Genomic DNA, 12,063 nt, shown 5'->3' with positions numbered 1-12,063 from the left:
TTAGGAAAAGCTTTGGTGGATCAGGTGGCTCTTTGGAGAACCTCCAACTTGTCAAGATTTCAAATGAGGATTTAACACAAGAGCTTGCTTAAAAATAAAAAGTTTCCAGATTTTTTTTTTTTTTTGGAGTCTGTATTTCTGCACTTCATTTATGTTCTGATTGAATACATGTTCACTTATGGCCTAATCAGCTGTTAAAGCGCATGTCACACTCTTCAAATGCCTCTGAAGGTAAAATAAGAAACATCTGCTTGCTAGTTCAAAGGTACAGAATACATCATTTCCTGTGGCTTCAAATTCATGGCACAACCACCTTATTCATACTGCATTAGTGTCCCATTTCCTAAGGGGTCCAAAGCAGGAAGTGGTGCCTGAACAAGCAAAGAACACAATGGTGTTACCCACAAGCACCTGTCTTCATGCAGCCCCTGTATATGGTGCTGTCTGTGGTCACTTAAGCGGCTATGCTGAGTAGCAGATACAAAGCCTGCATCTCAACACGTCAGAAAGTCAGGATCGGAACGTACCTCAGGTCAGCTCTGCACATGTAGGTGAGTTTGGATTTTCCTGGCCCGCAGGGTTCCATCAAATACCTGGATAAGAGCACATTAACCCTCACGCCCACTACAGCTGCCCGGTCGTGGTCCACGGAGGTGAGTAGCAGGGCACAGGCTCCTTTAGGTAAATTAGTTCTCCACGTTCTGCAAAGGCAAAACCAGGAAGAGAAAAAGATGGGATTTCCTGGAAGCCAGATGGAAAATGCTGCCCCACTCCTACAAGTGGCAGCTGCTGGGCCAGGCCCAGGGCTCAGGCCGTGTGACCCAGGCCTGGGTAAGTGGCAGCCCCTTAACCACTGTCCCCAGACTCCTGGGGGAGTCATTCTGCACCGAGCCATGCCTACAGAGCGTAACGTGTACAGTCACCTCTTCAAAAACAGAACCAATCTCAAATGCAGCTGACAACCATTTTGTTTCACAAAAATGTGAACGCGGGCACGCAAAGGAACAGTGCTGTGTTTGCAAAGTTCTGGACACATCACGTGACCCTGCGGCTGGTGCGGTGAGTTAAGCTGTCACTTGCAGTGCTGGTTTGAGTCCCAGCTGCTTCACATATTATCCAGGCCCCTGCTAATGCGCCTGGGAAGGCAGCAGAAGATGGTCCAAGTCCTGGGGACCCTGTCACCCACCTGGGAGACCAGCATGGAGTTCCCAGCTCCTGGACTCACCCTGGCCCAGACCTGCAGTGAACCAGTGGGGGAAGATCTGCCCCCTGCCCCTGCCTACTCCCCTTTTCCCCAACTCTGAATCAATCTTTAATGAAAAAAAAAGTGACTTTCCTCAAAGATTTTACGGATTACATAAGTCAGCCTTGACCACATCTCACTTGGGATCCAAATGTTATTTCCTGGCTCACTGACTTGCTAGCTGTTTCTAATGAGAAAATCTCTCCTAAAAGGGGCAAAACTCCGCGACCAGAGAGCAGCCACATTTGAATGTGCCTGTCTGTCTGAGCTCAGGGCCCAGAGGGGAACCATTTTCAGTGAGCAAAGTACTGCTGGAGTCAAAGCAGGTGGGGCCTGTGTGCGTAGGAGACTGCGTTATTTTTCTGAGGGCACGCGTTCTGTTTTACATAACACTGCCGTCTCGTAAGGTGCAGTGTGACGTAAGAGCGTCCTTCAAAAAGTTCGTGGAGAACAGAATTAAAAGATTTTGGCGCATTAAAAAGAAAACGAAAACCCACGCATCTGAGCAGGCTCAATGCCGCCCCTGCTGCCAACCATCTGGGAGCTCTTACCTCAACACAACGTAGTCCCGGGCAGGGTGGGGCGCCATGCTGTTTTGCACATACTGGTAAATTTCTGTTTGGCTGTCCAGGGTTTCAATCACTTTTGAATCCAACAGGTCTACGTCCCAGAGGTGCTGCTCCTTCAGCAGGCGCTTTAAGATGTCCTCAGGTGCAGCAGGGACTTCGATGGTTGCCCTCCAAAGCCTCAGAGGGGGTCCTTCACTCACCTATGAGGAGGGAGCATCCATGGCTCAGTGCTAAGACAATCCCTACACTCCTAGACCTGGGCACTGCGCTCCCTGAGTTTGTTCAAGAGAGAGCCAGAAGGGCGACAGAATAGCTGGGGTCAGGTCTGGTCAAAAGCATTGCATGACTCCTGGGTCCCCAGCAGGGTGAACGGAATGAAGACCACACACCCCAAAGCCAGCATGGCCACCCCACGGATCTCACTGTTTCTGCTTGGGATGGTGGCAACAGTGACAGCGGCAGCGCTGCCCGTGGGTCCAGCACGCTGAGCCAGGCTGGACGCCTGTGCCCCGGAAGGGGCTTTCCGTCCTCACCAGCTGACTTCTCCCCGAGGCGCTCCTGCCTCCTGCTCACCAAGAGGCTGAGCGCAGACGGACTAAGAGCACAGGAGAGCACAGGGGGCTCCTGACCCAGTTTACGGAGAGAACTGTGCCTGCCGTAAGATGCCCATAAGTGCGACACCGTGAGTGAAATGCTCCGGGGAACTCCAGGGTGATGCCGTGGGACCCAGGGATCTCCCCAGAAGCAGTGTGAACCTCCCTCCTGGGTTAGAGGACTGCCCGTCCTCACCCGTGGCACCCGCCCTGACTCAGGGGCTCTGAGTCACCTGCAGCTCAGCTCTACTAGACAGAAGGGCCTGGGCTACCCCCAGATGCCCCAGATGTCCAGCTCCACTGGCCAACCCCAGGGCGAAGACTCACCTTCTTGTAGGACAGCTCGGCCTGTTCAGCGGTGGGGTGGCTGACCCACCCTTTAAACTTCTCCTTGATCTCTTTGAACAGGCTGTCCATGCAGTCCTGGAGGAAGTGCTTGTAGTCAGCGGCCTCCTCGCTACCCAGGCGTCCCAGTGCTTCCAGCGTGAGCGGCTTCAGCTCTTGCTCCGTATAGGAATTCCGACACCGGCTCATTTCCTCGGGAACCTGTGAGGCGCACGAGGGGCACAGCAGGTGAGCTCACCTGCACGTGTTTCTCAGTGTCCAACAGCTGAAGTGCAGGGTAGAGACTGTCACGGGGATAGAAACAGACCACCTCTGGGACCGGTGCTGTGGCATGGCGGGTAAAGCTGCCGCCTGTGGTGCAGGCGTTCCATATGGGCGCCGGCTGCTCCACTTCCTATCCAGCTCTCCGCCATGGCCTGGGAAAGCAGTAGAAGATGGCCCAAGTCCTTGGGCCTCTGCACCCGTGTGGGAGACCCGGAGGAAGCTCCTGGCTCCTGGCTTCGGATTGGCGCAGCTCTGGCCATTGCAGCCAATTGGGGAGTAAACCAGTGGATGGAAGACCTCTCTCTCTCTGTCTCTCCCTCTCTCTCCTTCTCTCTGTGTAACTTCGACTTTCAAATAAATAAATAAATAAATACATAAAAAAAGAAACAGACCACCTTCATGAAGGTGACTTTAAAAACTCATTTTCAGGGCCAGGGTTGTGGCAGAGAGGGTCAAGCCACTGCTTGAGGTGCCAGCATTTCAAATCAGAGTGCCAGTTCAAGTCCCTGTTGCTCTGCCTCCAATCCAACTCCCTGCTAATGCACCTGGGAAAGCAGCAGAAGAAGGCTCAAGTACATGGGCCCCTACCACCCATGTGGGAACCCAGATGGAGTTCCAGGCTCCCAGCTCCTGGACCACCATCAGCCATTGCGGCCATCTGGGGAATGAACCAGCAGATGGAAGACCTCACTCTCTCTCTCTCTGTCTCTCCCGCTCTCTCTTTCATGCTGCCTTTCAAATTAAATAAACCAAAAACAAACAAACAAAAAACCCCACTTATTCTTGGGTAAGGTGTTCATTTTTGAAAAATGAGAGTATCGATCCAGGCCACTTTCTCCTTCACAGATTTTTCGTTCCAGACAATGTATTGCGCTGGCATTTTAAGTACAGGGATATGAAGCAGGCAATTTCATTAGACATGAACTCTGAGTTTATCCATATGTCCAAGTGAGACATCCTCAGGACACTAGTGTATGCCATCTCCAGCTGGGAGAGGTTCTTCCTGTCAGGTGTGAACCAGCCTCAAGCCCAATTCAGTCCCTGCACACCTCCACCTCCACTTCCACCTCCACCACCTCCACCTCCACCACCTCCACCTCCACCTCCACCTCCACCACCTCCACCTCCACCACCTCCACCTCCACCTCCACCACCTCCACTTCCACCTCCACCTCCTTCCCAGCGCCTTACCTGGAAGAGCTTCTTGCACTCGGCAATCATGTGGGCCAGACCTTGAGTGGCAGCTAAGTTCTCATTCAAATCCTTCTGATCCGGTTTGCCCACACTCTGTTTACGCTGCATTACTCTAGGTAGAAGGAGTCGGAGAAGGGAATGATTCAAGTGTTTCAAACACTTTCAACCCAGGTACGGATCAAGCGAACTGTTTCGCTGGGGCCTATCTGTTGTTAAGTGGTTCAAGAGAGCTTTTGACTGCGGTTGCCAGAGTTCTCAGAGTTTTATCAACAACACATAAAGAAAACATTAAAGAGACCTGCTTTTAATGAGATCCAGGCTACTTAAAGCCGGCTTGCTAACTAGGTTCCTATTTTAAACAGGGCCCTGTGTGCGCAGTGGGAGCCAGGGGAAGCTGGGAGCTGCTAATGGTACCTGTTAGGTAAACAGGGGCCCCTCCTACAAGCGAGGGGTAAATCTATTGTTTCCCAGAGGTTTTGTTTTAAGCTTATCTGAACTCTGGCATCTGCTCACCTCCAGTTCTCTATCCCATTAAAGGCTGAGGAGGCCCCAGTAGGCTACCATCTGAGCATCACAGCCTTTCAGAAGCAGGGCTAACTTCAACCAGCACAACCAGGCCCCCATCTCTAGCTGGGCGACAGGCGGTGACTTCAAAAAGTTTGTGGAAAAGCTACCGATAGATAAGTTTAAACTTTTTTGAAATCCACGCGTAATTTTTCCATAATATGTATTTCCTGTGCACTTTTTAAAATGACAAACTGCACGAATTGCAAACATGGTTTGCGCCAAAATACACTTATGGGGCACCGGATTCTGTCCCGGTTGCTCCTCTTCCAGTCCAGCTCTCTGCTGTGGCCCGGGAAGGCAGTGGAGGATGGCCCAAGTGCTTGGGCCCTGCACCCGCATGGGAGACCAGGAGGAAGCACCTGGCTCCTGGCTTCAGATCGGTGCAGCGCCGGCTGGAGCGGCCATTAGGGGAGTGAACTAACAGAAGGAAGACCTTTCTGTCTCTCTCTCTCACTGTCTAACTCTGCCCCCCCCCCCCCAAAAAAAAGGCAAGCAACTGCTCAAGCCTCATTCTCCTCCAATGGAAAAAAGACTCCCAGAACCTTCTCTTCAGCTAGGGGAACGACCAGAAACCGGGCCCCTGACCACGCACAGGCCTTAGTGTCCCTGTTCAGTTTCCTTTGCTAGCAGAGGCATGATGACACTATGACGATGACATCATCATGATGACATCACTGGTCTTGCCCCAGTGATACCTGCTGTGGCAATGGCCACCCCAGAGTGCTCCCTCTCCTATCTTCGAGGGAACCAGGTTGTCTTAGACAGTGATGCCCTTGGGGCTGAAGTGAAGTTGGCAGAAGCCAGGGAGGTGGCCTATTTCGGGTAGGAACCCAGCAAAGCCATAGTGACAGCCCCAGGAGGAACGGTGGGCTGCTCAGTCTGAGGACCACCTAGGCCCACCCTCCCGCCCTGCCCTACCTTGGAGACGAGTTCTCTCTCTTCAGGGTGTTGAGGTGGAAGAGGGAGGGCGCTAAGCACACGGCCAGGTTGGTGGGCGTCATCTGGTTTTCTTTCACGGATGCTGTGACATCGCTCAGGAAATACAGAAGGGTCTGCAGGACCTCCCGGTTCTCGTCCGGCAGCAGCATGATGGCGGCCTTGATGGCCTGGAGGCGCTGCTCCTTGGGCACATCTGCGCGACACCAGCATCGCCCCATCAGTGCGGTGCTTCCCCACACGTGGTCCCAAAGCAAAGATGACATCAACCGCCTCGCCCCAATGAACGAGTGTGCAGAGCGCCCACTAGAGGTCAGCAAGGGAAGGGCTGTGGACTGCCACCAGCTTCCCACCCACAGGCAGTCCTGCCTTGGGGAGGACTGAACAATTTGAAAATTTTTTAAAATGTATTTACTTATTATAAGGCAGAGTTGCAGAGAGGAAGGGAGACACACACACACACACACACACGATCTTTCATTCACTGGTTTACCCCCCAAACAGCTGCAATAACTCACACAAGGCCAGGCCAAAGTCAGAAGCCTGAACTCCAGCCACGTCTCCCACACCGGTGCAGGGGCCCAAGCACTTGAGCCATCATCTGCTGCTTCCCAGGCACATTAGCAGGAAGCTGGAATGGAAGTGGAGCAGCTGGGGCTCAAACCAGATCCCTTATGGGATGTTGGTGTTACAGGCAGTGGCTTAACCTTCTGTGCCACTCCAGGAGTGAACAACTTTAAACCTATCTCAGAGTTCACCTCTGCAGGATGTCTGCTCTTTCACTTTATAGAAAAGACTTCTAAGAACTTTGAAAAAAAATTTTAAAAGAAAATTTATTTTAGAGGCAGAGAGACAGAGAAAAGAAACACTGAGAGAAAGAGAACATTGCTATTAGCGTCTGCGTTCTGTAAATGCCAAAGCCAGGAACTCCATCTAGGTCTCCCACGTGAGTGGCAGGAACCCAATCACTTAAAACCATCACTGCTGCCTCCCAGGGGTCTCCATTACCAGGAAGCTGGAGTCTGGAGTCAGAGCTGGGTATCAAACCCAAGTAACTCTGATGTAAGACAGGCCAAACCCCCATACCTAAACACTCTTTAAAAATCCCTTAATTTACAAATCCTAGTTATTGAAATCACTATATACTTAATGAAAAATTTATATTTGGACAATGTTTCAATGAAAAATTCATATATGTACAAGAGGATCAGAACTGAGACCTCTGAGCCTATGGAACAAAACTGTTCAGTATCTTTGGGGATATTTCATAACTTTAACCAATCTGTTCATTCTTGAAATGGGCAAAGTAAGTTGCTAAAATATTCAGTCCATTTAAATAATAACTGAAGTCTAAGACTGTCTACCAGAGGTGATTATTATTAAAATGCACATAAATATGCACGTATAGAGAAATGCAAATAATCTCACAAAATAATTTACATGGAGAAAACGCTGAACCTAACCTTCCAGTCTCCTTCACTGGGCAAATCTTTGAAAAAAGCATGCGGTGGAAAAAGCAAGTCACTTCAGTGTAGCTCCATAGGACCGACTGATTAAACAGCTCCATGGTTACAACACATAACAAATACCTTGGTGGGGAAAATGTGACCTGTGTTTTCACAAAATATGAAAGGATGAAACCAATAATGAAATAATCCAGACCAGTTCCATTTCTCATAAAACAAGGGCCCTTGCGCCAGTTCTACTGAGCACTAAGAGAAGCGAGAAGCTGCTTTTAAGTTACACTGCTGCCATACCACATCGCGCCAAGGAAAACACGCGGCTGGGAAAGCTATGAGCCTGATCTTGATCATTAATTTAGACAACTGTTTGCTTTAAGCTTTACTTAAAAGTGAGAAGGGCATGGGTATTGTTTTCCCAAGTATTTCTGGCAGAGACTGGGATGAATAACAGAAAGAGATTATTTATGCATTTTACGGCAGGATAAAACACACAGACACCTGTGAAATTTTAAATACAACAGCCCTGCTGCGGGGACGTGAAGCCACTGAGATTTCCAGACAAGGTGGCCAGAGACAGGGATCTCGGTACCTGCTCTCTATCTCAGCCTCTCGGGTAACACTGCTGTAGAAACGAACAAAAGGACAAACTGCAAAACGTACAACTCCTTCAGGAATCAGGAACCGATAGCGAAGAGGGACATTTATTTTTGTGTCTGGCAGTAAGTACACAGAAATGTGTTCCACAAACAACGGGGCAGGGAAAGACTCGACGACATGTGCTTCCCAGAGGTCACCACAAGGCCCTGTTGTCAGAAGGATGACTTTAAAGGAAGCCCAGAGCTTCGATTGGTCCTGCTTCACCCCAGTGCCAACAGTCTTAACATCAAATACTTCTAGGAGCAGGCATTCGGCGCCATGGTTAAGCTGCTGCCTGGGATGCCCGCATTCCATATGGGAGTGCCTGGGTTCGAGTCCTGGCTCTGCTCCCAAGTTCAGCTTCCTGCTCATGTGTGTCCAAGGAAAGAACAGCTGAGCACTCAAGCGGCTGGGTCCCCGCCACCCACGTGGGAGACCCCGATTGAGTTCCTGGTCCCTGGTTTCTGCCCAGCCCTGTAGCCGGGGCTATGGCAGGCCTTTGAGGAGGGAAGCAGTGGTTGGAAGATCTCTCTCTTATTATTTTGTTTAAAAGAACACTTACACTGGTAGATCTGTAGAAAGGTTTCTGAGAGTTTGTTTGTCATCAGTGGCTCAGGAAGATCTCGAAAATACTGCTTCAACATGTCTGCCACATCGTAGGCAGACTGCCCTTCGTAGCTGACACAGTCTACGGCGCTCTCATTCATCTGGCGCAGCGCCTGAATGCGGGACTTGACACCAGATTTCCTGAAGAGCCCCACCTGTCGGAAGGAACAGAACAAAACGAGGCATTAAGTGCTGGGATGCAAACAGCGTGTTCACCACAAGACTGGGAGGAGCAGGGGTCTGCGCCCCCGTCGCTAAGCAGGACCCCTGCAGGCTCACCTGGTCCAGACAATGGTTTCGGAGGTAGCGCATGGCCTGCTGGATGCTCTGAGGCAGGGGTTGTCCTGTACGCTGCACGTTCACCGTCAGAGGGACCCCGAACACACTCCGGTCCTTGTAGTCTGGAACCTTGATCCTTTTCATGAACTTGGGCACAGCCCTGTTTAAAGAACACGGGGGCCACAGGAGACGGGTTCACTCGCCTGTTAGTACTTGTCCTCCTCAGCAGGTAAACTCTGAGGGCTCCAAGACCATGCTAATCCCAGGGCTACGTGAAGCTGGACAAAATCAAATGACCGTTTCGGCTCCTTGGGTTGTACCAGCCACGTCCAAGTGCTCACTAGCCACCAGTGGCCACAGTGGACTGGGCAATGCAGACCATCCCCTCCCTCCATCACAGGCTGTTCTACTGGACAGAACTGGGACCAAGGGGCCCACCCACATTGCCCATTGCCTCGGTGAGGCTGTCCTTGCAGTACCCTCGAGAATTAGGGGTCTATGGTCTTTTTTTTTTTTTTTTTTTTTTTTTTTTTTGGTTTAGGTATCCGAGACTGAGTAGTTACTATTTATTACTACAGTGGGATAGGATTCACATTAACTATATTCTTTTTTTTTTTTTTAAATTATCTTTATTTGAAAGGCAACTGCAGAGAAAGATCTTCCGTCTGCTGGTTCATTCCCCAAGTGGCCCCAAAAGCTGGGGCTGGGCCAGGAGCCAGGAGCTTTACCTGGGTCTCCCACATAGGTGGGAGGGACCCAAGTTCTTGGGCCACTATCTACTGCTTTCCTAGGCGCACCAGTGGGGAACTGGATCGGAAGTGAAGCAGCTGGGACTTATACGGTATGCCTGTGATGCAGACAGAAGCGTACCCTGCTGTGCCACAATGCTGACTCCAGGCCTATAGTCTTAAGGGAGCTAGTGAACTCCCTTATAAAACAGTGGAGGAGGGGGCTGGCGCCGTGGTGTAGAAGGTTAAGCCTCTGCCTGCGGTGCCGGCAAGTCCCAGCTGCTCCACTTCTGATCCAGCTCCTTGCCAATGTACCTGGGAAGGCAGTGGAAGATGGCTTGGCGTGGGCCCCTGCACCCATGTGGGAGGCCCAGAAGAAGCACCTGGCTCCTGGCTTCAGCTTGGTCATTTGGGGAGTGAACCAGTGGATAGAAGAGCTCTCTGTCCCTCTCTACTCCTTTCCTCCTTTCTCTCTGTCTGCCTTTCAAATAAATACATTAATCTTAAAACAAACAAACAAACCAAAAACAAAAACAAAAAACCAGTGGTAGAGGAAGCAACAGAAGCAGAAAACAAGATGAAACACCTCAATTAGGTGCTACTAATCGAGTCTGAAAAGCAAGTTTCTTTTTGTCCTGGGAAAGGAACCACTCTGGGTTCTTGATGAGACCCATGGCTTTAGGGTGCAAAGGTTCAGGCAGGGCTGGATGATGAGAAAACAGCAAATACACAAATACACCAGGCTGGGCTAACATAATGAGAACCAACTCCAGAGCTCAACAGTCAATGACCCCAAGTCAAAATAAATTCGCCTGCCGATGACCCTGGAGAATATAACATCTTTAGGCTTCTAAAGGAAGACAGAAAAGGAACAATGGGGGTTTTGTGAGCCTGCCCCAGGCTCCCTGGGGTCCTGAAATCAGGCCCACCCCCAGCAGAGCACCACACAGCAGGAAACCCATGTCATGCATTTAGACCAGCAAGCAGACATTTCATCTCTACAAGTGACCTCTCCAAATGGGATGAGAAAGGGCAAGGCTACACAGGAAGAGGACTCTGGACGGAATTTCTTCCCTGCTCCACGGATCCCACAGTGCAAGGCTTTTACGTTGGGTTTTGACTCACTGGCAAAACTGGCCAGAACTCCAGAAGACCGATGGACTAGGAGATTCTTGAGGGTTTGGTGGGCAGGGGGGGTGCCGCTCGGCAAGGGGAATGCAAAATATGCAGTTTTAAATAGCCAGCAGGGACTCTGAGCAGGGAGGAGCCCTGCAAAGCCGGAGCGCTGTGGCTCACCAGTGCCTCCGACGTCCACACGTTACTGTTTATAGCCCTGGTTCCGGGGCAGCGCCAAATTCATATTTCCATACAGTCAAGTGCACGGTATTGCGGCTGTACGTGTGCACAATGCTCGCTTTGTCAGCGGAGCAAGGCCCAGCGGCGGAATGCGCAGAGAACACATTACGATCCCCACGGAGAATCCGAAGCATGTGGGGGATAAACCGGTCAATACTTATTTCTGTCATTCAGAACAAACAACTCCTGTATTTAGCAAGGCTCACATAATAACAGCCTTTGAACAGGAGGTGCCTTGATGCTAAAGTCAAAGTCGCTCTGCATACGGAGGAGGGGAGGAGCCAGAGAGGGAACGGGGACCCTGCCTGGCTACTGTCTCCAGCACCTCTGGTGTGTTACAGAGCCTACCATGCGATGGGCGGCTGCTTCTCCGTTTGTAAACAAAACAGCCATTGTGTAACGGGACAATCATACCGAGGTTAGTGAAAAGACTTAAGGACACTCAGCTGCCACTACAACACACACTGAGATGTGGCTCTGCACTGACCGTGGAAGAACTAAGACAGACACAGATGAGGTCATGTCCACGACTTCCCTAGCCTAACAGTTTGCATCTCACGTTACACACATTCAAGGCTGCATTTTTGAGAAGCACTAACAATCTACCCAATACATTCCATCGTTCTTTAGTTTGTCTTTTTTTTTTTTTTTTAATTTGACAGGTAGAGTTATAAACAGTGAGACAGAGAGAAAGGTCTTCCTTCCATTGGTTCACTCCCCAAATGGGCGCTACAGCTGGTACTGCGCTGATCTGAAGGCAGAAGCCAGGTGCTTCCTCCTGGTCTCCCATGTGGGTACAGGGCCCAAGCACTTGGGCCATCCTCCACTGCCTTCCCGAGCCACAGCAGAGAGCTGGACTGGAAGAGGAGCAACGGGGACTAGAACCCGGTGCCCATATGGGATGCCAGCACTGCAGGTGGAGGATTAACCAAGTGAGCCATAGCGCTGGCCCAACAAATAATGTTTTAAGCCCATTTTCCATAAACTTGCTGAAGTACTCTCATATTTATCTGTAGTGGGTTACCTCTACTTCTGGGAAGGAAGCTTGCACTATGTGATGCAAAAGTAATACATCTTGGGGCCGGCGTTGTGGCCAAAGGGGTTGGGCCGCTGCCTGTAATGCCGGCATCCCTTGTAGGTGCCATTTCAAGTCCCGGCTGCTCCATTTCCAATCCTGCTCCTGGCTAATATGCCTAGGAAAGCAGCAGATGACTCAAGTCCTTGGGTACCTACACCCACCGGGGAGGCCAGAAAGAAGCTCCTGGCTCGGGCCTTACCCATTGC

The 12,063-nt window shown here is 50.7% G+C and overlaps 1 protein-coding gene across 10 annotated transcripts in view; it reads right to left on the bottom strand.

Annotated features, from left to right (window-relative positions):
* DLC1 (DLC1 Rho GTPase activating protein) overlaps positions 1–12,063 on the bottom strand; it is a 515,079-nt gene that overhangs the window by 2,872 nt on the left and 500,144 nt on the right. For 9 of the 10 annotated variants that reach the window (XM_070068489.1, XM_051832521.2, XM_051832520.2 and 6 more), the window contains 7 exons: positions 8,696–8,855; positions 8,373–8,571; positions 5,694–5,907; positions 4,206–4,320; positions 2,733–2,951; positions 1,795–2,012; positions 528–701 (listed from right to left, as the gene is read on the bottom strand). In XM_070068489.1, coding sequence (XP_069924590.1) covers positions 528–701; positions 1,795–2,012; positions 2,733–2,951; positions 4,206–4,320; positions 5,694–5,907; positions 8,373–8,571; positions 8,696–8,855 — 1,299 coding nt within the window. Of the gene's footprint in view, positions 1–527; positions 702–1,794; positions 2,013–2,046; positions 2,639–2,677; positions 2,952–4,205; positions 4,321–5,693; positions 5,908–8,372; positions 8,572–8,695; positions 8,856–12,063 lie in introns of those variants that run through there. The other variant, XM_070068491.1, reaches the window with a different exon arrangement.

This window comes from Oryctolagus cuniculus, chromosome 2 (genome assembly GCF_964237555.1).
Source record: "Oryctolagus cuniculus chromosome 2, mOryCun1.1, whole genome shotgun sequence".
NCBI lineage: Eukaryota > Metazoa > Chordata > Mammalia > Lagomorpha > Leporidae > Oryctolagus > Oryctolagus cuniculus.
Note: the sequence above shows the minus strand (reverse complement) of the source record. Positions and strands in the feature narration are given on the sequence as shown.